The 25,383-nt window shown below is 45.6% G+C and overlaps 2 protein-coding genes across 2 annotated transcripts in view; one reads left to right on the top strand and one right to left on the bottom strand.

Annotated features, from left to right (window-relative positions):
* The first annotated feature begins 3,359 nt into the window (after positions 1-3,359).
* Positions 3,360-8,832, top strand: Avpi1 (arginine vasopressin induced 1). Its single transcript, XM_028775781.1, has 3 exons — positions 3,360-3,569; positions 7,316-7,594; positions 8,254-8,832. Exons 2-3 carry the CDS (start codon positions 7,326-7,328, stop codon positions 8,411-8,413), a joined length of 429 nt encoding a protein of 142 aa, XP_028631614.1. The 5' UTR covers positions 3,360-3,569; positions 7,316-7,325; the 3' UTR covers positions 8,414-8,832.
* Positions 8,833-9,761: 929 nt separating this feature from the next.
* Pi4k2a (phosphatidylinositol 4-kinase type 2 alpha) overlaps positions 9,762-25,383 on the bottom strand; it is a 30,557-nt gene continuing 14,935 nt past the window's right edge. The window contains exons 3-9 of the mRNA XM_028773809.1: positions 25,173-25,304; positions 24,643-24,796; positions 18,490-18,551; positions 16,510-16,609; positions 15,628-15,761; positions 15,098-15,157; positions 9,762-11,982 (exon numbers count right to left, since the gene is read on the bottom strand). Coding sequence (XP_028629642.1) covers positions 11,821-11,982; positions 15,098-15,157; positions 15,628-15,761; positions 16,510-16,609; positions 18,490-18,551; positions 24,643-24,796; positions 25,173-25,304 — 804 coding nt within the window. The 3' untranslated portion in view covers positions 9,762-11,820. The remainder of the gene's footprint in view (positions 11,983-15,097; positions 15,158-15,627; positions 15,762-16,509; positions 16,610-18,489; positions 18,552-24,642; positions 24,797-25,172; positions 25,305-25,383) is intronic.

Here is a 25,383-nt window from a genome sequence, read left to right as displayed (position 1 = left end):
TGAAGGCTGCTGGGAAATGAGTGTCTATTACAAAACAAATCAGAGCTATGAAAACAAACTAAGGCCTGTCTGTATCTTAAATTTTCATATTTTGTTCATCCCGGATGTTTTTGGCATCTGTTTTGATGTTGTCCCCAAGGAGGTATTATTTATCTTGATTGCTGAGGGTTTTTTTTTTTAAGTCTGTTAAGTTTGCAACCCAGATTTCTTTATTATCCTCCTCTTAAATTTTATTGTATTTTATCATTTATGTACTCTGTGTGTATGTGTGTGTGTGTGTGTGTGTGTATCACCATGCCAATGGCAAGGAGGCGTGTGGAGGTCAGAGGATGACTTTCATGAATCAGTTCTCTCCTGTCATATTGGTCCTGCAGGTCAAACTGGTTCTCAATCTTGACCTTGGTGGCAGTGCCTTTTACCACTGAGTCATCTCACCTGTCCTGTGTTGGTTTGTATATGCTCAGCCCAGGGAGTAGCACTATTAGAAGGTGTGGCCTTGTTGGAGTAGGTGTGACCCTGTGGTTTGGGGGTATAAGACCCTCATCCTAGCTGCCTGAAAGGCAGTATTCTGCTAGAAGCCTTCAGATGAAGATCCAGAACTCTCAGCTCCTCCTGCACTATGCTTGCCTGGATGCTCCCAAGTTTCTGCCTTAATGATAATGGACCGAACCTCTGAACCTGTAAGACATCCCCACTTAAATGTTATCCGTACAAGAGTTGCCTTGGTCATGGTGTCTGTTCACAGCAGTAAAATCTGAGCTAAGACATGTTCCCTTCATATCGCCTTAATCTGGGCCCTGGATGAAAGCAAGTCTTTGTCTGTATGACATTAGGGAACATTCCTCAGTACCAACCTCCTCTAAACAGAGCCCCATAAAGCTATGGGATGGTGATCCAGATTGTAATCCCAGAACCCAGAAGACTGAAGCAAAAGAATCTGGAATTTGAGGCCTGTCTGAGCTACAGAAAGAGACACTGGCTCAAAACAAACAATCAGGGTCCTTTTTGTTAGTAGTTACTGTTTCCAGCACTGTCCTGTGATTCTCAAATATCCTCATTTCTGGCGAGGTTTCTCATGGCCTACATGCCTGAGGGGAGTGCCTTGCCTCTCGTCAGAAACACTGAATCATAAAACTGTGGCGACAGAAACAGTTCCATTGTGTGCTGTGCAAAACTGTGTCCACCCAGCCTTAGTCACATCTGACCTGGAAGTCACAAGTCTCTGATTCCAGCATGGTGTACCCGCCTGACTGGGTGGCATCACAACCCCTAGGTCCTTTAACCATGGATATGCTGAGAGTCTGAGAAGCCCTGCCTTCTGGTTCAAGCGTCTATGCTTGATCCTCGGCCTGGAACTTCCAAGTAACACTTAAGAGGAAAGAACATTAACAATTTCTCTTTTGTGATCTTGCTCTTGAATCTCTCTTCTATCTAGCTATTTGTCTGTCTATCTGTCGTCTATCTATCTATCTATCTATCTATTTTCCTAGGACTTAAAAAAAAAAGCAGACAAGCCACCCTTGGAGACATATTCTCTTGTCCTTTTGTGCTGTGCAGATGGACAAGGAGGAGCTAAACACCAGATGAAGAATAGGAAATTCTCCTTCACCCTGCAAAAAGGATCCCACAAATCCCAGCTGGTGGGGCATTCTGAAGTCTCTTTTTATGTGTTTTATGTGTATGTTTGCTTGAGTACATATGCACCAGGAGTGTGCTTGGTGCCTTCAGAGACAGACAGAGAGGGGCATCAGATCCTCTGAAACTGGAGTTACAGATGTTTGCATGCTGCCACATGGTTGCTCTTAACCACTGAGCCATCTCTCCAGCTGCATCTCCTCCTTCATCTCCTCCCTACCCGCAACGTTTACAGAAGAGAAACTAAATTTAGAATGTCAGCTTTGATGTGAGGAAAGTCAGGGAAACTTGCTGCCTACACCTGCTGCTCAGACACACATTCGTCCTGACATTTTTGAACAGGAACACCAGTCCTCAGTGAAGGAAACCAGCATCTCTCCAGGCTGACAGCTGGACCTGGTGATACACCAGGCACTCAAGAGGCTGACCAGGAGGATGGAAATTCCAGGCCAGTTCGAACTACAAAGTAAAACCTATCTCAATGAAACAGAAAGACAGCAGGATAGACAGCTGGACAGACAGACAGACAGACAGACAGACAAGAACTGGCACATAGTAGCTTAGTGGCAGAGCATTTTCTAAGCATGCTCACAGACCAGATGTCCAGCAATGAAGAACTAAAAAAAAAAAAAAAAAAAAACAGCCTCGTGGAGCCTCTGCAATCATTTGTCCTTTCCAACCCAGCTTCCTTGGAACTGGTGAGATCTTCTGAAAATGCAAATTTAACACCATGGGGAAATGAGTTAACCCTTGTAAAGTGCTGACCGCATCACTACCATGGTAGGCAATGCCTATTCGTAAGTACAAATCACTCTATGTCCTTGCTTATAGACCCTCAGAGGGGCAAATGCAAACTTCACTGCCTGCCCGAGCCTTCCCGCCATGGCTACCTTGCTATTTATAGCGAATCTCCAGGCTTTATTTCATCTCTATAGAGAAAAGCTGTCCTGGCTCCAGCATGCTTTTTTCCCTCTATTCCTTTACTCTTCCCAGGTCCATTATCCCTCATTTTAAAAACGTTAGGATCTTCTTTTCACTGGTTATGTTCCTTCTCGGGGCTTCCAGGACCTCTCAAAGATGCCTCCTTTTTACCATCTTCCAGCTTCATGTGACCATGATTGTAGTCACATATCAAGTTGTGGTTCAGCGTTAACATCTCGCTAAGCTGTTAATTACCTCAAGGCAAGGATTGCAGGTCTTACTGCCCGTCAAGGAAACCGAACTGGAATGGGTCGCAATGAAAGATGTCCAAAGAACATCTTTGTTATTTACTTCTTCCTTTAGGTAACAGGCCCAAACTCGCACAGTTGCTACAAGATTTAAAATCATTCTTAATGCAGGCCCAGGTGGCCTGGGAGATGAGGTGAGTTTTAGGAACTGTAGGTTACAAGATCTTACAGCGGAACTTGATGCCACACGCTCTGGACTCAACCCAAACGAAAAGGGGCATTTGTCACGTGTACCCTGCAGAGCCCGCCGTCTCCAGCCGCACCCGGTGTCAGGAATGCGACCCCGCCCCTCCTGCGTGCGAGCGAGCAAAGCTTGGCCTTCCCCGGGACTGACGTCAATCAAGGGGGCGCCACCGGGCATGGGCGGGTGGGCTGGATGGGTGGGGAGGACCCAGAGGATCCGCCCCTCGACGATACTCCGCGGGTGATTGGACTCAAGGAATCTCCGCACTTGATTTGGAGGCGGACACGGGAAGAGGGAGGGATAAGGCACGCCCCTCCCCCTCTGCAGCAGCTGATTGGCCCGCGGAGTCTCCGCGTTCGATTTGGCTAAGTTGGCTCGGCTCTTCGCTGGAAGGCTGCGACCGAGGATTGGCTGTTGAAGGGGCTCGGAGCACTTTCTCTAAGGAACTGTGGCTGTGATCCAGGTGGCCCGGCCAGGCTCCCGGCTGCGTTCCGCCCGCTTCGGGCAGCCAAGGCAACCAGGTAGGTAGGCCACGGTCGGGCTCAGCTCTGCGTGGGAGCGCGCGGGCCGACGGTCGCAGCTAGGAATCCGCTGGGTTTCACATCCTAGATCCACTTAGGGGCTTCTCTCTGTCAGCCGCCACCTTTGAGCCCTGAGGCCCACTGTGTTTGGGGGATGTCGCCTTGTAACTTCGGCCAAGATAACCTCTCCCAAGCTCTTAGTCACCTCCGCTTGGCCCTTGTGATCACCTTCAGGGCAGGAAGTCCAGAGCTGCGTTCGCCCTTTCCCAAAAACTCGAGAGAGGTTACAGTAGGTGTCTTAGCTGCCGGATCCCGATTTGGAGTCTGCTGGAACTGGCTATAGGTTGACAGGACACCGATCTAACTTCCCATGGGGCTCTGCTCTAGCTCTGCTTGCTCCAAGTCCAGCGAAGAGGCTGGCGTGGGAATCCTGTCTGTGAATCGGTGGCGACCTCCAAAACCCCCAGACGAAGATGGCAGGGTCTTGGAGGTTTCAGAACTTTCTGCCCCCTTGTTTCTTTTGAACACCTTCTCAGCCACCTGGCAAGAATGGAAATAACACTGGTAGGCGCCCAGGTCAGACCACCTGGTTAATAGTTTAAGATCACCTACCAGCCTTGTGGAGTTGAGCAAGTTACCACTTCAAGAGCTCAGCTGGAAAATGAGTTTAACAATAGCTCGCTAACAGAGGGGATTGGGATGTCACCTCACTTGAGGACCAAAAGGCCCTCGAAAGTGCTGTTCTTACTTGACACAGCAAGCTTCCTTCTATGTAATAATAAAACAACGGCTTTAAAAGTGCACAGATGAGCCTGTCTTTGAGGCCCCCTGAGTAGTTTGCATGGCAGTGTTAACTATGACCATGATTCTGTATTGTCCTGTTAATAGCCTTCCCTTGGCATACCATAGTATGCCAGGTACAAGGATGGACACTCACACCCAGTGAGGATTTTCCCCCTCACTATTTTGATTGATGAACAAATGAAGCAAAGAAAAAGTGGTTTGTCCAAGGTCACTCAGTGGTCATTGCTACCTTAGGGGTTTCTAATTCTATCAAAAGGAACTATTCCTTGCTCTACTAGTTCATTTTTCAGGTCATGTCTGGAAACGGGTCTGAAATAAGGGCCCAGGTTTTTCTTCACTTCGAGGCAGAGAAGCCCCATGTTATGAGCTTTATAGTTAGTTCTCCCTTTAATGCCCAATTCAGAATCTGTTGAACTTCATCATCCTCAACATTTAGTATTTATTCTGAGGGTTCATTCTGAAGCTCTTGTGTCCATTTGTCATGTTTTGTGACGAGTCCTTACTTCTCTGTGCACAGACCCGAGCTTATCTTCTTCGTCAGCTCTAGAACGAAAGCTCTGTCTGTAATCTTAACGGCCCCATGCTTTTGCTTTCCAGTTTTTAAATGTACCATTGTTCAAGTATACACTGAGCTTCTTGGCGTAAGGTCTTGTCCAGGAAATTAGGAAGAGATTAATGATTGAACCTATTGAATGAGACAGGAAGTGTCTCCTGACTAAGTGTTCCAACCCCCACTTCACCAGTTTTCCTAATGTTTACTGTCTCGCCCTACCTGGAATCCTAGCTTCACCCTGTTGTCTGACTCCCAGGGTGAGGCTCCCACCAGTGAAGGGCCTCAAAATTAGAGGGGCCAAGGCTTCCCAGAGTTCATAGGGGGGTTGTTGAGTGCTGGACAGTAGACTGCTTGGTGCTTCTTGCTTGGGTGTACTCAGCTCACTGGGTGCTGGCCAGTTAAAGCCTTGCAGCCCCATAGAGGTTGCTGGTACAAAGTGGACAGCCATTTCCTCCTGCCAAACAGCTGCTAGTTGATCCCTGGTCTGTCAGGCTCTACAGAGAACACGAGATTGGCGATTCTGAAAAAGGGACATCACCCCAGACCAGCCTAAGAGGCTACTACCTTGGGTTTGACCACTTAGCAGTGTTCTGCTCCTGCCAGATTCTGACCTCTCCACCCACTGTAGCAAAAACAGTATAGTCTTCAGGGAGGCTAGGGGTGGGGAGGGAGGAGAAGGCTAACTACTAGTTGAGGTGTTTTTCTGGAAGCTAATTAGTTAGACCTGTCCACACATGCAGTTCCCAGCCCACAAGGAGCAGGCAAGCAGTGCTACCCATCAACATAGGGCCCATCCTTGTGCACTGACGACTCAACACCAGTGCAAGTCCTCTGAAACCATCAGTGTCTCATCTAGAGCAGCAGACGGAATTGGCCCAGAGATAATGAGCATTCCTGAGGCCTATCAACCACTGAGTGGCAGGACCCATGCTAGAACTCTGAGTCTTGAGTCATGTGACATACCCTGTGCACTGGGCTCCGCTGCAGTCCGAGAATTCTTAGTTGGAGCTGGAGATCTTCTGGAAAGTGCCACCAACGGTTCAAGGCTGAGGATGATGTCACCTAGTCAGCAAGCAGCCTTGACACTGGTGACTGAGCTAACCACTGCACAGACTTCACCCTGTGGGATAACTGATGTCCTTCACTCCTCATGGAAATGTAAGGAAGTGGGCTGAGTTTGCCTTGGGAACCATGTGGCACAGTGGTTTAAACTGTGCATTGACAACAAATCAAAAAGACAAGGTCCAGCTTGGGCCCAGGCCTGGCTGCCTTTGCAGTGGGATGATGACAACAGGATTAGCTTCTAGGATCGTTTTGAGCATCCGTGATGGTGCACATCAGCCAGTGCAGTCAACACCCACGCTTGCCTTTTCTCTCATCAGCCTCAAAATGTGCCTCATCTTTTGTTCCCAGCGTGTAGATCCACGAGTCCCTGGGGGCTAGTTCTACATGGGCTTTAACTGGGCTCTGTAATAGTGCCTGAGACACAGGTTTTCTTATTCCTATTTTCCAGGTACAAATACAAGTTTTATGATTTTCTCTAGATGCTTTCTGTGGGTTTATCTTAGGTAGTAGGTCTCGAAGAGAGTGGGGTTCTTAGGACAGAAACTAGGACAGTGTGAGTGTGGCAATTACTGGAATAATGTGTCTGAATAATGAGGTGGACAGAAGGCCAGACAAGGGAGGGGGTAATAGTTCTGACTGGGGTGATGACTCAGACTCTTCTAGAGAACAAAAGACCAGCGGGTGAGGCTGAGGACTACTGCCTCGGTTGAGGACAAACTGGAAATGCTTGTATTTGTGTCACTTTATTGTAAAGAAGGCATCATGTAGTCCAGGATGGCCCCAGACTCATATATAGCTCAGGATGGCTTTCTAGCTTTTTAAGATTTATTTTTATTTCATGTGTTTGAGTGTTTGACTGTATGTATGTGTACATGCCTGGGGCCTGCAGAAGCCAGAGAAAGGGCATCAGGTTCCCTGGAATTGGAATTACAGACAGTTGTGAACAGACATGTGGGTGCCAGGAACCGAACGCCGTCCTCTGCAACAACAGCCAGTGCTCTGCTGGCCACTGCTCCAGTCCTGACTTTGTACTTTAGTCCTTCTGGCTCCACCTCCCAGATTATAGACATGTACTACCGTGCTCAGTTGATGTAGTACTGGGGCTCAAACTGAGTGCTTCTTACATGCTATGCAAGCACTCTGAAATAAATGAGCTATATTCCCAGCCCCTATTCCATACTCTGCCAATTTTTAGCAATTATGTACGTTATCTTTCTGTGAGTATATTTTAACTTTCTCTTGTCTAGTATATGACCAGCTACTGGTGGGCAGCGCCTCTGAAGAATGGCTACAGGAGTGCTTATGTTTCTACCTTTCATTTCAGAGCACCTGTGATGGGGACTCCGGCTTCTGTGGTGAGTGAGCCACCTCTGTGGCAGGTTTCAAAACCTCCGACCCGGGGCCGCAAGCAGGCCTCTGCCAACATTTTCCAGGATGCTGAGTTGGTGCAGATCCAGGGCCTGTTCCAGCGCAGTGGGGACCAGCTGGCTGAAGAGCGGGCCCAGATCATCTGGGAATGTGCAGGGGATCACCGTGTAGCTGAGGCACTGAGGAGGCTGCGCAGGAAAAGGCCGCCGAGACAGAACCACTGCAGCCGGCTCAGGTAGGTGCCCAGGGTTGGAGGGCCGAGGGTAGAGGTAGAAGGGATGCCTGTTCCACTGCTCTGGCTGTGTGGCCTGGAGCCAGTGACTTGCCCATGTCAAGGCAGCCCAGGAATAGTGAGCCTCAGGGGCCCCAGGTAAACGACCTGGCCCTAAAGCCACCACTACCCGGTTCCCCTAGGATCTTCCCCTCAGTCTGAACGGCAGAGACTGAGAACAGATCCTCGGGTCTGAGATGGCAAGCGAGTCTTCAGTGTTTGTGCTAACTGATGTCACTTATGCCTGATTTACAGTGCCATTAATGCAAGGCAAAGAAAGTAGGGAGGAGTCAGGCGGTGGTGTCACATGCCTTTAGTCTCAGCACACTTAGGAGTCTGAGGCAGAGGTGCATGTGTGAGTTCAAGGTGAACCTGGTATACAGAATGAGTTCCAGGAAAGCCAGGGTTATACAAAGAAACTTTTTTCTCTTAAGGAGAAAAAAAAGGTAGAGAGAGACTCGTTGAGTTTCCCATTCCCCCATCCAGCCCCACCCTCTTAACTAGTTTTGGAAAGGTGTCCTACAGTTCTTGGGGCAGACAGTCTCACTTTATGGTGACGAGACTCCCTCCTGCTCTCCGAGCTGATGCTGGTTTATCACAGGCTTGTATGCTTGTATCCACAGAGTGCCGGAGCCTGGTTCTACAGCGGCCGACCCACAGACCAGCACCACTGACTCGGCCTCCAGTGAGCAGTTCGGGAACTCCCGGAGGACAAGTGCTAGAGCCCACCGGAACTGGAATAAGCCAGGCCCCACAGGCTACCTCCACCAGATCAGACACTGACCTATGAAGGGTGGGGACGTCCTCCCCAAATATTGCAGGGACTTTTGTCAAAGGGCTTATGGAGTTGTAAAAAGGACATCCGAGCAGGCCCTGTCTGGGTAAAGAAAGTGGTAATAAGAATGCCCTCAGTTCAGCTCAGAACCAGCATCTGCTGGGCTCTGCACTTGTGGGACCCATTCTTACCAAGTGAGGCAATACCGAGGTTGCTCATGTGTCAGCCTTTCTGACCTAACAGTGTAACCCAGCTGCATGGCGTTCCCCTGGAATAAAAGTAATACACACTCAAATGCAGCATCTCACCGTTTCTGCCACTGACAGTCACTGTCACCACCCAGCAGCCACGGTCTCTCAGTCTTGTGCCACAGGCCAGTGCAAAGGGGGAAACTTGTTTAAGTGGAAAATAAAAACATTTGCATCGAGATTTGTCTGAGTCTGTTACAGAAGGGGAGAATCCCAAAGCAGACTTAGCCAGATAGGGAAGGACAGGATATTCTCCAGGAGATAAATCTGGGCTGGATGTTTGTGTTTCTACAACCATAAGCCCTGGAGATCCTGGTACTACAGCTTCCTCTTCCAGAGGTGGGTAGACTGCAAGAAAAAATGAGGTCTCTGAAGGTAGGCCTGATCCAAAGGAGCAGACCAGGGGAAGGGGAAGCCAGGTCAGCCTCCATTGGCTCCACACTGCAGGCACTTGGGGGTCCTGGGTCCTGGGTAGTATGTGTAGTTGTTGGGAGTGTCATCTCTCAGACGGGAACCGTCAAGGGTGGGATGGCACAGACTGTGTGTTCATTAGCATGCCTCTCTCCTTGCTAATCCCCATCCCCCAAGGACAGTGATGTACCTATATGGCAGGGCTGCCCTCGGATGGCCAAGGATAAAAGCCACCCTCTCCTAAATTTACATCTAAACCAGTGGTTCTCAACCTTCCTAATGCTGAGACCCTTCCTAACTAGTTTTTCTACTGTTATAAATCATAAAGTAACTATCTCTGTTTACCGATGGTCTTAGGAGACCCCTGTGAAGCGGTCATTCAACACCCCCCAAAAGGGTTGCAACTCACAGACTGAGAACCACTGCTCTACACCTAATCCCAGAATTCTGACTTTAAGAAGTAGTCAGGGCAAATACTATACTATAGAGTCCCTATTGGAGAAAAATCTGTAGTAAGTATTCATACCAAAAGCAAGTACGTGTTCTACCAATGCGGACTCAGGTCAGCTTTTGAAGTGTCTTAAGAAAACAAGTCTTCAAGACCCAAGTCTCTGTAACTTCATGGAAATGTGTCTCTTGGTCCTTAAAACTGCATTTACCTTGTCTTTTTTCCCCCAAAGAAAATTGGACAAAGAGGTCAGAACTGGATTTGTTATTCATACATTTGCATTGATTTAAATACAATACATACAATTTCTACAGTGCATTAGAAGAACAGGGCAGCAGCGCTCACCAACCAGCTTCTGCTCCTAGACATAGGGGACAGGCTGGCAGAGGGACGGCTGTTCTGAAGTACCTGACACTCTGAGCTCCTGGCACTCCCAAGTCCACATTCAAGGCAACTTGAGTACAGGCTTCAAGGGAGGGAGGCAGGGAAGGCCGCCTGCACCCTTGCCCACCGGGGCCTGGCATTGGACCCAATCTCCTCCTGACGGTAGACCTGACCTGGAGCAGGAGACGGTGCACGAGAGTCTGGTGCAGCACTAAGTTCTCTGCAGGCACCGCTGGCTCTCTCCAGTACTCCAGTGGGGAGTCTCACCAACAGGCTGATGTGAAGATATCTGTGAAGAACGTCACATAGCTGGACCCTGCTGGCCTCTGTGATGAGGAAGCAGGGCTTCTCTCAAACATGGTTCTGAGGCCAGAGTCCACGTGGGCTGGATGGGATTGTCAAGACGGGGCAAACAACAGTGACTTTGTCCTTAGGGCATGCATATCCAGTGCTCAAAGAGATTCGTGTAGCTGAGTGGAAGCCCACAGCAAGCTGGCTCCTGCTCCACCTGACGGAGCTGTGTCTTCTGCCCTGCCTCTGGGTGATGGGAGCCAGGCAACCAGGTGAGGCACAGCTGTGCTCCTCACTCCTGTTCTTTGGTTTTTTCAAGCCTTCAGGACATTTCTCTTCAAGGCTGACTGACCAGTTGTAGAGGATGAGACACTCAAGGGTCCACAGCACAGGGTGTGAACACTGCTGCTGCCTCTCGGCCACATGAGGCCCCCTTTCCACTCCCTCCTGAAGCCAATTCTTTGCTTTGGTGTAGAAAGGGTTCAAACACCTGGCAAGGGAGAAGACATGGAAGCAGGAAGATGCACGTTGAGCTGGGCAGGCACTGGGGGACTGTTGGAAGGCCTCTCTTTAAGAAGCTGAGCAGAAACCAGCCCAGGACAAGAAGGCAGGGAGCCAAGGGGCAAGCCAGTTAGGAGGCACAACACAGGTCCTGTTTTTTTCCAGGCAGCAGTGGTAACAGGAACAGAGACACTGTCCTGGCCGCTCATGAACCTACTGACCTACAACCCCTGCTGAAAGCCACTCCAGAACCCAAACTGAACTCCTCATTTAAAAATTGGGGGAAATAGATTAACAGAAATAGAAAAGTAGGAAAGCATGGGGACTAAGGACCAGAAGTGAGGCTGTGCCAGGCTCCCCACAGAACCCTCCTAAGCACCCGTCAGGCAAGCAGGCTAAGTCAATCACTTCCACCTTACACAACCATTCCTAGCAGAACACAACTGCCAAGGCTGCCTCTCCTGCTTCAGCTGAGTGCCGGACAAGTTACAGCAGGGCATTGAAAAGGACTGTGTGCAGAGCCTCTTAGAGGTGCAGAACATGAACCTGCTCGTTGCCACAAGAAGTCAGTACCAGTGTGGCAAGAGGAGGGTCAATTTGGCAAAACCAGAAAGGAATGGCTTCTGTCTGTGGGCCAGCAATAGGTCTCTGACAGCTCAGTTCATGGAGTAAACAAACAACTGCTAAGTATCAGAGCGCCTCTGTCTGAACAAATTTAGGTTCTAGATTAAGGGCTTCTGATGTCAGAGGATCTAATATGGGTTTTCCTATAAGCATATAAATTTGTTTCTGTTGTTTTTGTTTTGTTTGTTTCTGATGCAGAATATTTTAGGGAGCCTGGATGGAGAGGGTTGTTAGGGAGAGATGGGACTTTCCCAACCAGCCACCAAATGCTAGGAGGGAGCTGCTCCTCCTTAGCTGCCTGGGCTCTGTGCCTGGACATGAGCCTCCCCAACACTCTGAAGGTCCAGGAGCACGCTTGTCCCTGATTGTGCTTCTCCCTGTGGGTAGGAAAGCCCTGAGGGAGGTGTCGAGCAAAGAGGAAGGGCTCTGAAAGGCTCTGCTGTGCACCAGTTTCTCTGGCTTCCTCCCAGCCTGTCTCCTGCAGGATTTCTTCTGCCTGCCTCTGGGGCTACCACCATGAAAAGAAGGGCTTCCGACTCTGAAAGCTCTGTGTGTAGGATTCACTTGCAGACCGTTGATGAGAACGGGCCGTCTCAACAATCACAGGTGGCATCTGGACGAGGTGCAGGGGACTCTTATTGTCTTTTAGGGCCTGGGTCAAATTTAGGATCTGCATTGAAAAAAAAAGGGAGGGGGGTGAAAGGCTGAGTATTCTACGGCTGCCTCTGCAGACAGTATCATCCCTCATGTCAAAAACAAATGCCAATGGAGATACCATGGAAGTAGGCTATTTACAAAAGTAGGAACGTAAGGCTGGAGAGGGAGTTCAGTGACTGAAACAGCATCTACTGCTCTTGCACAGGATCTGAGTTCAGCTCCTAGCATCCCTGTGAGGTGGCGCACAACACCCATAACTCCAGCTCCACGGTATCTGATGCCCTCTGCTGTAATACTACGGCACCATACTTACATGCACAAACATACATAGAGATAGACACATAGTTTTAAATGAAAATTTGAAAATGTGGGGGCTAGAGAGATGGCTCATACTTAAAAGGCACTGGTTGCTCTTCCATAGGATCTGGGTTAAATTCCCAGCACCCACATGGTAGCTCACAACCATCTGTTATTCCAGTTCCAGGGGGTCTGACCCTTGTTCCTGGCCTTTATGGACACCATTCATACAAGTGGGGTGCAGATAAACATACAAGCAAAACACTCACACAATAAAATAAAAATGGTCCTAAATTTCTTTTAAAGAAAGTTGGAATCTGAATAGGCACACCATCGAAGTGGATACCACTTCATTAACAAGTTTTAAAAACTGTGTCTGCGTAAGGCAGGAAGGTCGCTTGATGGCCAGGAATCTGAGACCAACCTGGACAGTATTCCTGCCTTAAAACAAACAAGCAAACAAAGCAGAAATTATAATACCAAGTAGAAACAAATACTTCTCTGCCCTTTAAGATGACAGAAATAGAAAATATGACCTGAGAGGTGGAGAGAGCTCAGAGACAGACTGCATGGCTGTGGGACTGGAATGTGGAATAATCATACGGGAAAGCTGAAAAGAATTCCCTTTGACCTTGTAATCCTCTCTCAAAATTTGTGGTGCTCAGGTCCAAACCCAAAGCTTCATACACACCAGGCAGGTACCCTTTAGCTAAGCCTTTCCTACCCCAGCCTCCCAAAGGTTCAGAGTATCAGCATGCCTGGCCCTGTCATTTTGAAGGGTAGGTAAATCGGCTGAATGTGTGTGACTAAGCAAACTATGATTATCTGACTTAGGAGGCTACACCACAGTCCTACCCTATGATTATTTACCTAGAGGTAAGTCAACTGGTCCAAAAAGTTTCAAAACAAGTGACACAAAGTCAGACTACTGTGCTGGGTTCCTTGCAAGTTTCCCCTCCATTGTCCTTTCCAGAACACACTGTAGGTCTGCCTCTGAATATGTAATCAAATTGCGATTCCTGTGCTCAAAACAACGCTTCCTTTGCTTATACAACACTCCTACTGCCAAAGCTGTTCTACAGACATTAAGAACATACGGTAGAGAGAAAGGTAAATTTCACCTGCTCTTCTCCCCTAGCTTTACCCCTGCCTAGATAGATGATACCCTAATAGGGACGGTGGGAAGGCTGCTATGGTGGTGTATGCCAGCCTCACTGGGCCCTTGCTTTCCTTGGAAAGGCATAATATTGTTATTTAGACAGATGAATAAATGACAGCTCTTAAAACGTCTTGACTATCCCATTTCAAGGAAAATGAGCTCAGCAGCCCAAAGGCGCTCTCTGGGAGCCTTTAGCTAAATGGTAGGAAGGGTAAATATATACTTGTAGTGGAAAGACTAATACATTCTTTGAAGATTCAAGTTAGTAAGATAATTATAGCCACATGCCTGTGATCTCTTAGCACTTAGGAAATGGAGCCAGGATGATCAAGGGTTTTGGACTACATAATAACTTTTGGTCCAGCCTGGACTATACAACAACCTATCTCAAAGAAAAAGATTCAAGAAGCTGGGCATGGGGGCACATGCCTCTAGTCTCAACACTCAGGAGGCAGGTGGATCTGTGTGAGTTAGAGACCAGCCTGGTCTACAAATTGAGTTCCAAGAGAAACCCTGTCAGGTATTTAAAAAAAAAAAAAAAAGATTCAAGAAGCTGACTTTTCTATTTACAACTGTTTCCAAGAATACATCGAATTATAATACTATGAAGCAAGGCATGAGAAAAATGACGGAAACAAGCTCTGCACCAGGTCTCATAGGCAGGTGATGGGAGCACCAGGCTCCAGACCCAGGAACTCGGATCAGTCTGTGTCCTTCACTGCTGAGCTCGGGTGCACTGTCGCTGTCTACAGACACACCAGAAGAGGGCATCAGATCCCATTACAGAAGGTTGTGAGCCACCATGTGGTTGCTGGGAATTGAGCTCAGGACCTCTGGAAGAGCAGTCAGTGCTCTTAACCACTGAGCCAGCTCTCCAGCCCTGCTGAGCTCTCCTTAAGTGATACTTATGACACCAGTACCCAACAATTTTGCTTAGTCTTTGAGATAGTGTCTAACTACATAGCTCTGGCTGTCCTGAGTTCACTATGTAGACCAGGCTGGCTTCAAATTCACAGAGATCCACCTGCCTCTGCCTCCTGAGTGCTGTAATTATAGATGTGCACCACCATGCTTGGGTCTACACAGTTTTGACAATTCCAGGTTTCTCTAGCTCCCTCTGAAGGTGGAACAGAAAGGAAGAAGAATACAACTTGTAATTAAACAACATTGTAACTATGATGAGTGTGTGCATGTTTACCATGCACCCACAGTATTTTACTTATTGCTTACCATGAACTCTCTTATATATTTGTCCACAATAGAGCAAGGAAGAGTTACTACCTTATTTTATAAGCAAGAAAATGCAGACTCTTGCCCAGCATCACAGAACCTGTAACTGGTATGATTTGCCCAATTATCAGCCCTGAATGAGGCATGTAGCCTTGAGAAGTTCAAGGCCAGTGAGCTGGTTTATTTACCAATAATGCACACAGCAACTAGCACAGGGCTAAACACTCGATGAGTCCTTCAGCAAACCCTGGTGTCAACACCATAGAAGAGGGAGGAGACTGCAGAAGGCTACCTTTCCTCTCCCATATTTTAGGGCAGAGTCATAATTATATATGGCACATAGCTAAAAGGTTGTCAAACACAATCCTGCTACATCTGTTCAACATGAGCATATATAACCCTTCCAGAGAGAAAAAGGCAATGGGAAATGTCCCAGGCTTACCTGGCCTCTCATGACAGCAATCTGCTTATGGAACTGGCCCCTGTCAAAACCAGGATCTCTCTACAAGAAAAGGGCAGAAGGGAGATGATGGAACCACAGAATGCCTCTCAGGAACCCATTCCCCCATCCCCTGCCCCCAGTTAAGTCTCTAAGAGTAGTTTACTCAGTACACAGAAAGGAAGCAGTGGGCTGGGAAATAAGTATACCATTTCCTGTCCCACTTAGAACACTGAACGTTTGATCCTCCTGCCTCCCCCAGTTGAGTACTACAGCACACGGGCTTCAAGTGGTGCTAGAGAAGGAACAAGGGCTCTTTGTGTGCTAAGTAAGCACTCTGCAACCTGAGCTACACCATCCTATCACCAGGGCTGCCACTTCTTTCAAGCCTTCCAAACCAGCTCCAGCTAGTCTGTAGTAACTTTGCTTTTCGGCTAACTCAAGTGAGAATGGTGTAAGACAATATCCTTCTTGGCTTGTGTCAGGACTAAGAAGAAAAACCAGAAAGAATGGCCTTTTTCCAAAGGGCTGACCTTGAAGAGCTCATATAGGTCTTCCTCCAAGTCCTTGACGAAGTTAGGGTCTGAAATCTTTGGAAGAATCAAATCTTTGATCTCCTGAGAGAATGGGACTTTCGCCTGAGGCAACCAGGCCCAGTAAAAAGGATCTGAAAAGAGAAAAGGCGCACAGCAAAGCTGGTGCTGGAAAAGTCCCCCGTCCTGGGTCTTCTATCAGGGGTATTCCAAAAACAAAACAACCCTTCCCTGAAGTACATTACCAACAAAATCCACATTCAAGACTTGCTGACCCTAAGACTGCACAACCAGTCAACACAAGACTCAGGTGTCCCACCCAGAGCTGCCTAATCTCAGAGCTCTTTCTCAGGTGACATATGACCTTCTACAAACAGCCCTATCCAGATGCAACTTCTTGCTAGGCTTTCAAATGGTCCTGAAGAAAGGCTGGTGATACAAAGGGGCTAGTGACTCCACTCCTGTCCTTTCCAGAGTCTCAGTAACAATGGGGTATGTAGTACAAGGAAGACAGGGCACTGACAGCAATTTATCTGCAGAAACCCAAATGGAATAAAATATGAAAAGACAAGTTTGAGAAGAATGCAAAGTGAAAAGGAGAAAAACCATTTTTATACTGATTCATTTACTTTGCAAGAATTAGAAATGGAACGGAGGGGCCTTACACATGCTTCCCACCCAACCCATATGCGTCTACTCTCTCATTACCCATATACCTCTAGTGGAAATAATGGTAAAAATTAAAATAGTTTATACTGTGGAACAGTTGCCATATGCTGTTGGCTAGTGTGTAAAATGTCTGAAGCTACAGTAATTCATTAATTCTTAGGCTGATCCTACTACAGCAACAAACAGAGCAAAGCTCAGTGCTTTTAAACTTACATGCCCTCCAGGAGTCAGGATGCTTCAGTGGGAAAGCTAGCCCATTGTCTATGGCAGCCACCTTGATAACAGGCTCCCTCACCATCACCCAATCTGTGTCCTGCAGAACAAAGAGACTTGCTCAGGCCCTTTAAAAGAGCAGCAAGAAGGGAGGATAGGGGTGGTATATAACTTTAATTCCAGCACTCAGGAGGCAGAGGCAGGAGGATCTCTGAGTTCAAGGCTAGCCTGGTCTATAGAACAAGCTCCAGACCAGCCATGGCTACATAGACACCCTGCCTCAAACAAACAAACAAACAAACAAGTAAATAAATAAATAGATAAATAGCAGCAAGACACCTCAGTTCAGCCCTCCTCTAGCTTGCCCTCACCTAGATCCAACCTCTACTGGTTTTCATACTGTTTTCTGGACCTAGTTTATTAGTGGCATCTGAGTCTGTTCAAGGTTCTCTGGAATTTCTCCCTCTTACCCCACCCCTTACTCCCAGAGACAGGAGTTTTACTATGTTACTCAGGCTGGTCTCTCCTTCCTAAATGCTAGTGTTACAAGTGTGTACCATACACATTGCTAGAGGTCCTTGATGATTCTGGAACATGTACATTTATTTACCTAGAACTTGCCTGAGTCCTTAGTAGGATAATGACAAAAACAAAAATAGTTGGAAATTATTCTAAGGTAAAACTTGAGAATAGAAGGAAAGAAAATTTTGTGTCAGCCTGCCAAGGTCTTTTAGTGTGGACCCTACCTAGCACAGACATGACTTCACTGGTAATGGTAACAATGTCCCCATTTTCCATTGAGAAAACAGAATCAAGGATGACAGGTTTCTATACAAGGTAACTATCATAAGTCAGTGATACAAAAAGATGAAAAGGACAAGCAGGGCAGTGGTGGCGCACGCCTTTAATCCCAGCACTTAGGAGGCAGAGGCAGGCAGATAGGAGCTCTAAACCAGTCTGGTCTACGGAACTAGTTCCAGGACAGCCAGGGCTACAAGGAGAAACCCTGTCTGGAAAAAAAAATAAAAAATGAAACAAACAAACAAAAGAAAATAAAGAGAAGAAAAGGACAGGACAGGAACTGAGTAGAGTGATCACCCTTGGCTGGCTACACCTGGAACACTACGCCTATGTGGTTCCATGATTTCTTCAGGCTCCGTGGCGCCATCACAGGAACAGGAATTGTAGCAGAGATGGCTTGAGGTTAAAGAGCACCGGCTGCTCTTGCAGAGCACATAAGTTTGATTCCCAACACCCACATGGTGGCTCAGAGCCACAGATCAGACACACTCTTCTGGCCTCTGCAGACACCAGGCACACATATAGTGCACAGACATCTGAACAGGCAAAAACTCGTACACATGAATTCAATCTTAAAAGAAAAAAAAAAAAAAAAAAACTTGGCCGGGCAGTGGTGGTACACGTCTTTAATCCCAGCACTTGGGAGGCAGAGGCAGGTGGATTTCTGAGTTCGAGGCCAGCCTGGTCTACAGAGTGAGTTCCAGGACAGCCAGGGCTATACAGAGAAACCCTGTCTCAAAAAAAAAAAAAAAAAACCTTAAAGGCACTGAAACTTTCTAAGCTTGTAGGGTCTGATTTGTCTGTTAAAAAAAAAGTGCCCCATGACTTAAAAGGGCAGAAGCCGCTGGGATAAACAATATAGGCGGATTCATTCAATGTAGTATTTCTCAGACCTTTACTCTACTACAGTGCAGCATGAAACTCAAAAGAAAGAATGGAAAGGGTATGTAATGTGCTCCAAACTTACTCCTTTTCTTGATGTTACCCCAATTAATATCACTCAGCAAGATGTTCCTTAAAACACATGAAAAAAAAACTATACCAATTATTAACTTAACTTTAAATCCTTGAGTTTCTCTGACTCTTTTGAACTTTTGTGACCTAAATCTCTATTCTGTGTTTCCACAGTTTAAGGGTTTCTCCTCCCATCCTCTTCTTAGATATGGAGCAACCTCTTACCCGACAGCTAGGGTTATCCATTGGACAGTCATATTTGATCAACCAGTTGTCATTGCCTCGGTCTGTAAACAGAAACACTGTTAGTAGAAATAACTTATCTGACTTTAGAAATAATGGATTAAACATTTGGAAATACGTGGACTACCTCTCCAACTGAGATCAACTATAAGGCAGGATAAAATATTTTAAAATCTCTGAAAGGCATTGGTGATTTTAACACGATCATAAAATCTGAGTCAAAATCCCAGCACTCAGGAGACTGAGGCAGGAGGATCATAAATTCAAGGCTGGCCTGGTTCTTACGACAACACTGTCTTGGAAGAAAGGTAAGGAAGGAGGGAAGGGAAAAAGGAATCTTAAGAGCTGAGTCCAGGAGAGAAAGCACGCACGGGGGGATTCCATACCTATGGCTTCAGTCCCCTACTGCAGCACCCACTGATGTGGGAAGAGGTGGCTGGAAGGCTGGGGAATGAGACAGTGGCTCTTGACAGAGAAAAAACTTGGAGCCCATCTTGGAAGCAACCAAAGCTCCTCCTCAGTATCTGAGGCTAATGTGACCTTGGGTACTGGTGACTCAGGTGCTGGCCCTTCATAAACGTTGTACCCTGGGTAAGATCTACACAGCGTCCGAGACTCTTAAACATCTCTACGGTTCTGATAAAGTATCTGACTACCAACCAACCAATCACAGAAACAAAACCAGAAAGAACAGAAATGAGACCACAAAAACAGACCTGTAACACCTCCGAACAAGGGACTTATCTTCTATAGACTTTTAAATGGGCAAGTAAAATATTTAGTATCTTCAAGAAGATAAAAGGTATAGCCAGGAGTGGAGATACACCCCTAAAACAAACAACAAAAGGATTTGTCAAAATGAGAATAACTGAGTCTGGTGAGACGAAAAGATGAGTGCATGTTATGAATAAAATGTCCTTGCAGGTGGGCAAAGTATTCTAGTAGTTGGGTACAGTGTTACATGCCTATAATCCAGCCATTAATGAGGCTTGAGGAAGAAAGATCAAACATTTATGGCCAGTACAGGCTACAGGCTGTCTCAAAAAAAAAAAAAAAAAAAAAAAAAAGGAGGAGGAGGAGGAGGAAGAGGAGGAGGAGAAAAAGAAGAAGAAGAGTGAGAAGAAAGGATTGGGGGAGGAAGTAGAAATGAAGCTACCAAGTGGCAGGAAAGGAAACAATGATATTGGATAATTCTGCTATTTGGGGAAAGGCTAATGCTTTACAAAGTCTCAAATCTACTTAGTATTTTTTTCCTCCCTTTAGCAATTCTGAAACTCCTTTCTGTACTGTATTAAAAAATAAATAAATTTATATTATATTATTTTATTTATTGTATTGTAAATTATTGTACTGGGAGTTAGGTCAGTGTGTATCCAGAAAGGAATTATAAATCAAAGAAGGCTAAAATAAACCTGTGTCTGAATGAAAATGGAAGCATTCATATGAACTTATAAATTTATAGCTATAAATATATCCTTTTTAAAAAGAGGAACCTAAAAAAAAAACCCGAAATAAATAAATAAATAAATAAATAAATAAATAAAAAGAGGAACCTCAGAGAAATGGCAATTCCAGCTTGGAACCAGAAGATGAACCCAGAACATCTTGTGCCAGAGATTAAGGAAGTGCTTATAGTACATACATATCAGAAGAGCACAGGAACACTGGCCAAATTAGGGAAAATTTGAGCATCAAAATAAATAAGAACAGAAAGTGAGTAAATATATTAAATAAAAATTATGTGGCTGGGTGATGCACACCTTCAGTTCCAGTACTCAGACAGCAAAGAGAGGTGGACCTCTGTGAGTTCAAGGCCAGCCTGGTGTACAGAGTTCTAAGATAGCCAGGGCTATATAAAGAGACCCTATCTCAATAAACAAGTCTATGTGTTTGTGTCCCATTGCTCTGGCAAAGTACCTGGGAAAGAAATCAGCTTATAAGGAAGAAACATCTAGTTTTATTTAGTTTCAGCCTGAGGTAACCTGGTCCTGCTGCCCTGGGCTTGTGGCAAGCAGAACATAGTAAGGAGGATATGGTGGAGGAGGATGTTTACCTAAAAATGGTCAGGAAACAAACAAAAAAGAGCAGGGAGGGGGGTGAGGGGGCCCAAGCCCCCTTACTTCAAGAGCATGATACCAGTGACCTAAAACTTCTGTCCACTAGGTTCTATCTTCTACCACTTATGTAAAGAGACGTTCCCACACCAAGTATGGATAAATTGCACAATAGAGAAAATCCAAGAGACAATCAAGTTACCAAAATTAGTATCAATATGAGACAGGACGTGCTTCCTGATACTGCTCTAAGAACCTGATACCACTTCTGTGACACTCCTGCTAAAACATGCTTAATTTAAGGTCATTGTGAGGAAACAGACACACCAAGCTGAAAAGTATTCTAAAACAGACAAGCAAAACAATCAGTGGCCTTCCAAATGACATTCTTCCAAAATGCTGACATCATGCTAGACTGAGAACTGTTCCAGACTGAAGGAGAAATAAGAGATAACAACCAGACAAAACCAGTGGTCCAGATGTCTTGTTTATAGCCTACCACTGTCCTCCAAATGCCTACACAGCCAAGGACTTTCCCCTGCCTCTGCCTCCCCAGCACTGGGACCACAGCCCCGTGCTACACAGCCATCTAAGATCTAGGACATTATTTCACAATGAAAGCATTTTAAAGCAAGCTGGCAAAAACAGAATGAATTCAGTGTACAGATTAGATAATAGCACATCTAAATTTTTTATAGTTGTACTACTGTTACATAAGAGAATATCCTTGTATTTAGGAAATACTCAGGGATAAAGAGGCAATACATCTTTAACTGAAGAAGGTCCAAAAAAAAATATATGTGGGGTACAGTGGGGGTGGACAATACTGAGATGGCAGCAGGTAACTTTATCAACTAAATTCAATCCTCAATACCCACAAGGCAGAATATGAGAACTAACTCCTGAAAATTGTCCTCTTACCTCCATACATGAGCCATGACAGACACGACTCCCCCACCCCATAAGTAACTCAATGTAATAAAAATGTATTTAAGACCATTAAAGAAAACGCATATGGGACAGAGGTTATTAGTAAAGCAGATAAACTATTACGATTCAGGAACAAGAGTTCTGCTGGGTATTGAACCTGTAGCCTTGTGTATGCTAAGCAAACACTCTGCCACTGACCTATAAGCTGTGACCCACTGAGTCTCAAAAAGTTTTTCAATTGAGTTTTAAAAATTAGGATGGGGGTCATGTGCCATGGCACATTTGCGGAGGTCACAGAATAACTAGCAGGTGTCAATTCCTCCTTTAACATGTAGGTCCTGGGGATCAAACTCAGGTTATCAGACTTAGCAGCAAGTGTCTTTATCCACTGAGTCATCTTGCTGGCCCTGGAATTAATTTTATTTTTTGAGACAGCATCTTGCATTGCATATGCTATCCTTGAACTTGCAATCTCCTGCCTTAGCTTCCAAGAGCTAGGAATAGAGAGTTGCACTACCAAGCCCAGACTGATTGAATTTGTAAATACCATTTTTGTAGTATTTCTATTAACTTTACGGCAAAATAAAATTTATTAAAAATCCAAACCTGAACTTTACCAAGTCTTCAGACCTAGCAACAATCTGAAAGAAACCTAGGGAATGGAGGATACTCAATCTGTCAATATGAAAATTTTACAGGACAAATACCCAGCTGCTTCAAGAAATTAAAAATGGGGGTTGGTGAATGCATGAATGGAATGTAGTATCTGGACCTGTTTGTATCATTTTTACTGATGAAGAATAAAAATCACTGCTGTAAAGTGCAATGGTATATACCTTTAGCCCCAGCACTAAGGAAGAGGCAGGCAGATCTCTGAGTTTGAGGCCAGCCTGCTCTGCATAGTGAGACCCTGTTTCAAAACAAAACAAAAACTATTTTTTTCATGAGACAATTTGGGTATATAACACTTGAATAGTGTTCTATAGGATACCATCCGGGGTTACTTTAGTTATTCTTTAAAGGAATGTGCATAGGGAAAGTTCAGCAAAAGGTCTAACAGACACATACACACACACAACTCTTTTCTTATCCTCACACTGCTTCTCACTGGACATGAGATACTTTCCAGGATGATCAGATATGAAGTCACAGACTGTTAATAGACTGAAAAAAAGTAGGTAACAGTCAAAGTTATCCAAGGGTGTGTTCCAAGATTCCCAAATGGATCCTAAAACTAGAGCACACAAACTCAAAACTCCACATAAACTGTTATCCCTCCCCTTACATATATGCTCTGTAACATCTAAAGTCACTTCTTCACTTGAAGGAAATACTAGCTAAGATCACTAAAACTGACAGACAGGCAATTCCAAAATGCAGATATGCTGGACAGAGGGATGACTCATGTGCTGGGTAAGACAGCAAGAAACTTAAGCTACTTAGAATGGAATCTTTTTTTAAAGTTATATAAAGCTTATGCATTATTTATTTCTGAACCTTCCCATTTAGTATTTTCAGACCACAATTAACCACAGGTAATAAACAACAGGAAGCAAAACTACAATAAAAGGAAGTCTATGGAGTAGTCAGTCATCAAGCAACAGCAGACAGACAACCAACCTAAGCACAAGAGCTCACGCCTGCTTTCTGAGAAGCAGAAATAGTGCACTGAGTTCTAGACTAGCCTGAGCTACACATCGAGTTCCAGAACAGCCTGGGCTACAAGGTGTAACCTTGTCTTGAAGGAGGAGGAACAGAAGGAGAAAGAGGAGGAGGAAGAAGAAGAGGAAGAGGAGGAAAAGGAGGAGAAGAAGAGGAGGAGGAGGAGGGAAATTCACAAAATTCCATAATTAAACAATGGATGAAAGATAAAATCACAATGGCAACTAAGAAAAGCTTACGAGACAATGGAAGTGAATAGACACCTAACCAAAATATATCGGATATAACAGCACAGAGCTTAGTGATAGATTTGTAGCTATAAATACTTATACTGTAAAATGAGAAAGCTCACTAATACCTTCAACAGCTTCACCTTATAACTTACAGAAGTAGAAAGAAGAACAAACTGAAAGCAAATGGAAGAGAGGGTACGGCACCAGGGCAGATGCTGCACTGGGGCAGATGCACGCTGAACAGAGAATCAATACAAAACAGAAAAACAAAGACACCAAAAGCTGGCCTTTAAGACCAGCAGGAACTCGTAGTGGCACACGCCTTTAGTTATGGCACTTGGAAGGCAGATGCAAAGGACTTTGGTGAGTCTGAGGCCAGGCCTGGACCGGACCACACAGAGACTTCCAAGACAGCCAGAGTCTCATGGTGAATGGTGAAGCCCTATCTTAAAAACCAAAACCACATAAACAAGCTAAGATCAACAAAAGGGACAAAGCTTTAGCTAGACAGAATAAGGGGGAAAATGGATAAAAACGAGACCAGAAATATTACCAACAATTCTATAAACATAAAAAGAACACTAAAAACAATTTTATGCCAACAAACTCAATAACGTAGAAATGGAGATAGTCCTAGACACATAAAACCTGCCATGATTAAACCACCAAGAATCAAAAAATCTCCTAAGGAGACTGATTAGTAATCAAAATATCCTGCTAAGAAGGCATGAATCTAAAGCTTTCATCCTCAATACAAGTATTTGGTCAGGTTTGGTCAGGTCAGATGAATTCAAGTTCACTAACATATTAAAAAAAAAAAAATCATGCTAGACATAGTGACCTACTTAATCTCAGCACTTGGAGGCAAAGGCAGATGGATCTTGGTGAGTTCAAGGTCCCAAGACAACCAGAGGTAAAGAAACCCTGTTTCAAAAAACAACAAAAGAAAATCAATGATCCCAGAACCTACTTCAAGAAGTCCTAAGGATGAAGGACTCTAGAGTGAATGTACTTTCCACAGTGTTTCAGAAGAGCCAGGTAAGTCCCAGCTCAGGATTTACTACTGCCTCTGATAACTTGCAGATGCTGTATCTGGATGAAATTGAACCTGGAAAATTGGTCTGCCAGGCCCTCAAATATGCATACCCATTCAAACACAGGAAAATGCCATCCTCACAAGGTAGCACCTTCAGTCCCTCCAGAGCTCAGTCCTCAGACCTTTGGTACAGAGCACGGGAGCACCCCTGGCTGCTCACCAGTGTTGCGAATGATGTAGTCCAGCACCACCAACCGCTCAAACTGCAATAGTAGCTGTCGGTTCGTGTTCTCAGGGAGAGGTTCTGCTTCAAAACGCCGCAGCCAATAGTCTGCATCTTTGTAGCCTTCAACAAAGAGCTGGAATGACCCGACCTACAACCAAGAGTTAGGAACAAAAGCATCTCTGTAGAGGCCAAGTAAGCCAAGGACCCACAAAGGCCCTGTGGAGTTCACACCAGAGAAAGGAGCATTTCCAAGAGTACCGTGCCTTTATCTCCTTGTAGGTCCAGGAGAAAGGGGTGGGGAGGTTCACCCACCCAAGCTCAAGAAGCCTATGCAAACGGTCTACACTCCAGAGGAATAAAGTGAGGACTGTTCATCCCTGACAGAAGTGACAGAGAGAGTCAAGAACCTCAGGCAGGTCATTCACACGCACAGTTAAAGTCTGTAAGCACCCTGGTTCCCGCCTTGACTGATTACGCCACCAAAAACCATCGACTTTGTTAAGTCACATAAGTGCAATCTATACCTTTGGTGGTAGCCCAATGCGGTTAAACCGCTGCCCAACTTTTGGCACTTTCTCTAGTGCAAGCCGCTTGCCCCTGGACTTTACTCGGTCAATGGCACTGTAGTTGAAGGTTTCACTGGCCAGGTATACTACCTGCAAGGGAAAGAGAAAAGACACTTAGGCAAGAATTAACTTTAAGAAAGGAGACTAGTGTGGCAGAGAATAGTGGGAT

Source organism: Grammomys surdaster, unplaced genomic scaffold (genome assembly GCF_004785775.1).
Source record: "Grammomys surdaster isolate TR1022 unplaced genomic scaffold, NIH_TR_1.0 66, whole genome shotgun sequence".
Classification (NCBI taxonomy): domain Eukaryota; kingdom Metazoa; phylum Chordata; class Mammalia; order Rodentia; family Muridae; genus Grammomys; species Grammomys surdaster.
Note: the sequence above shows the minus strand (reverse complement) of the source record. Positions and strands in the feature narration are given on the sequence as shown.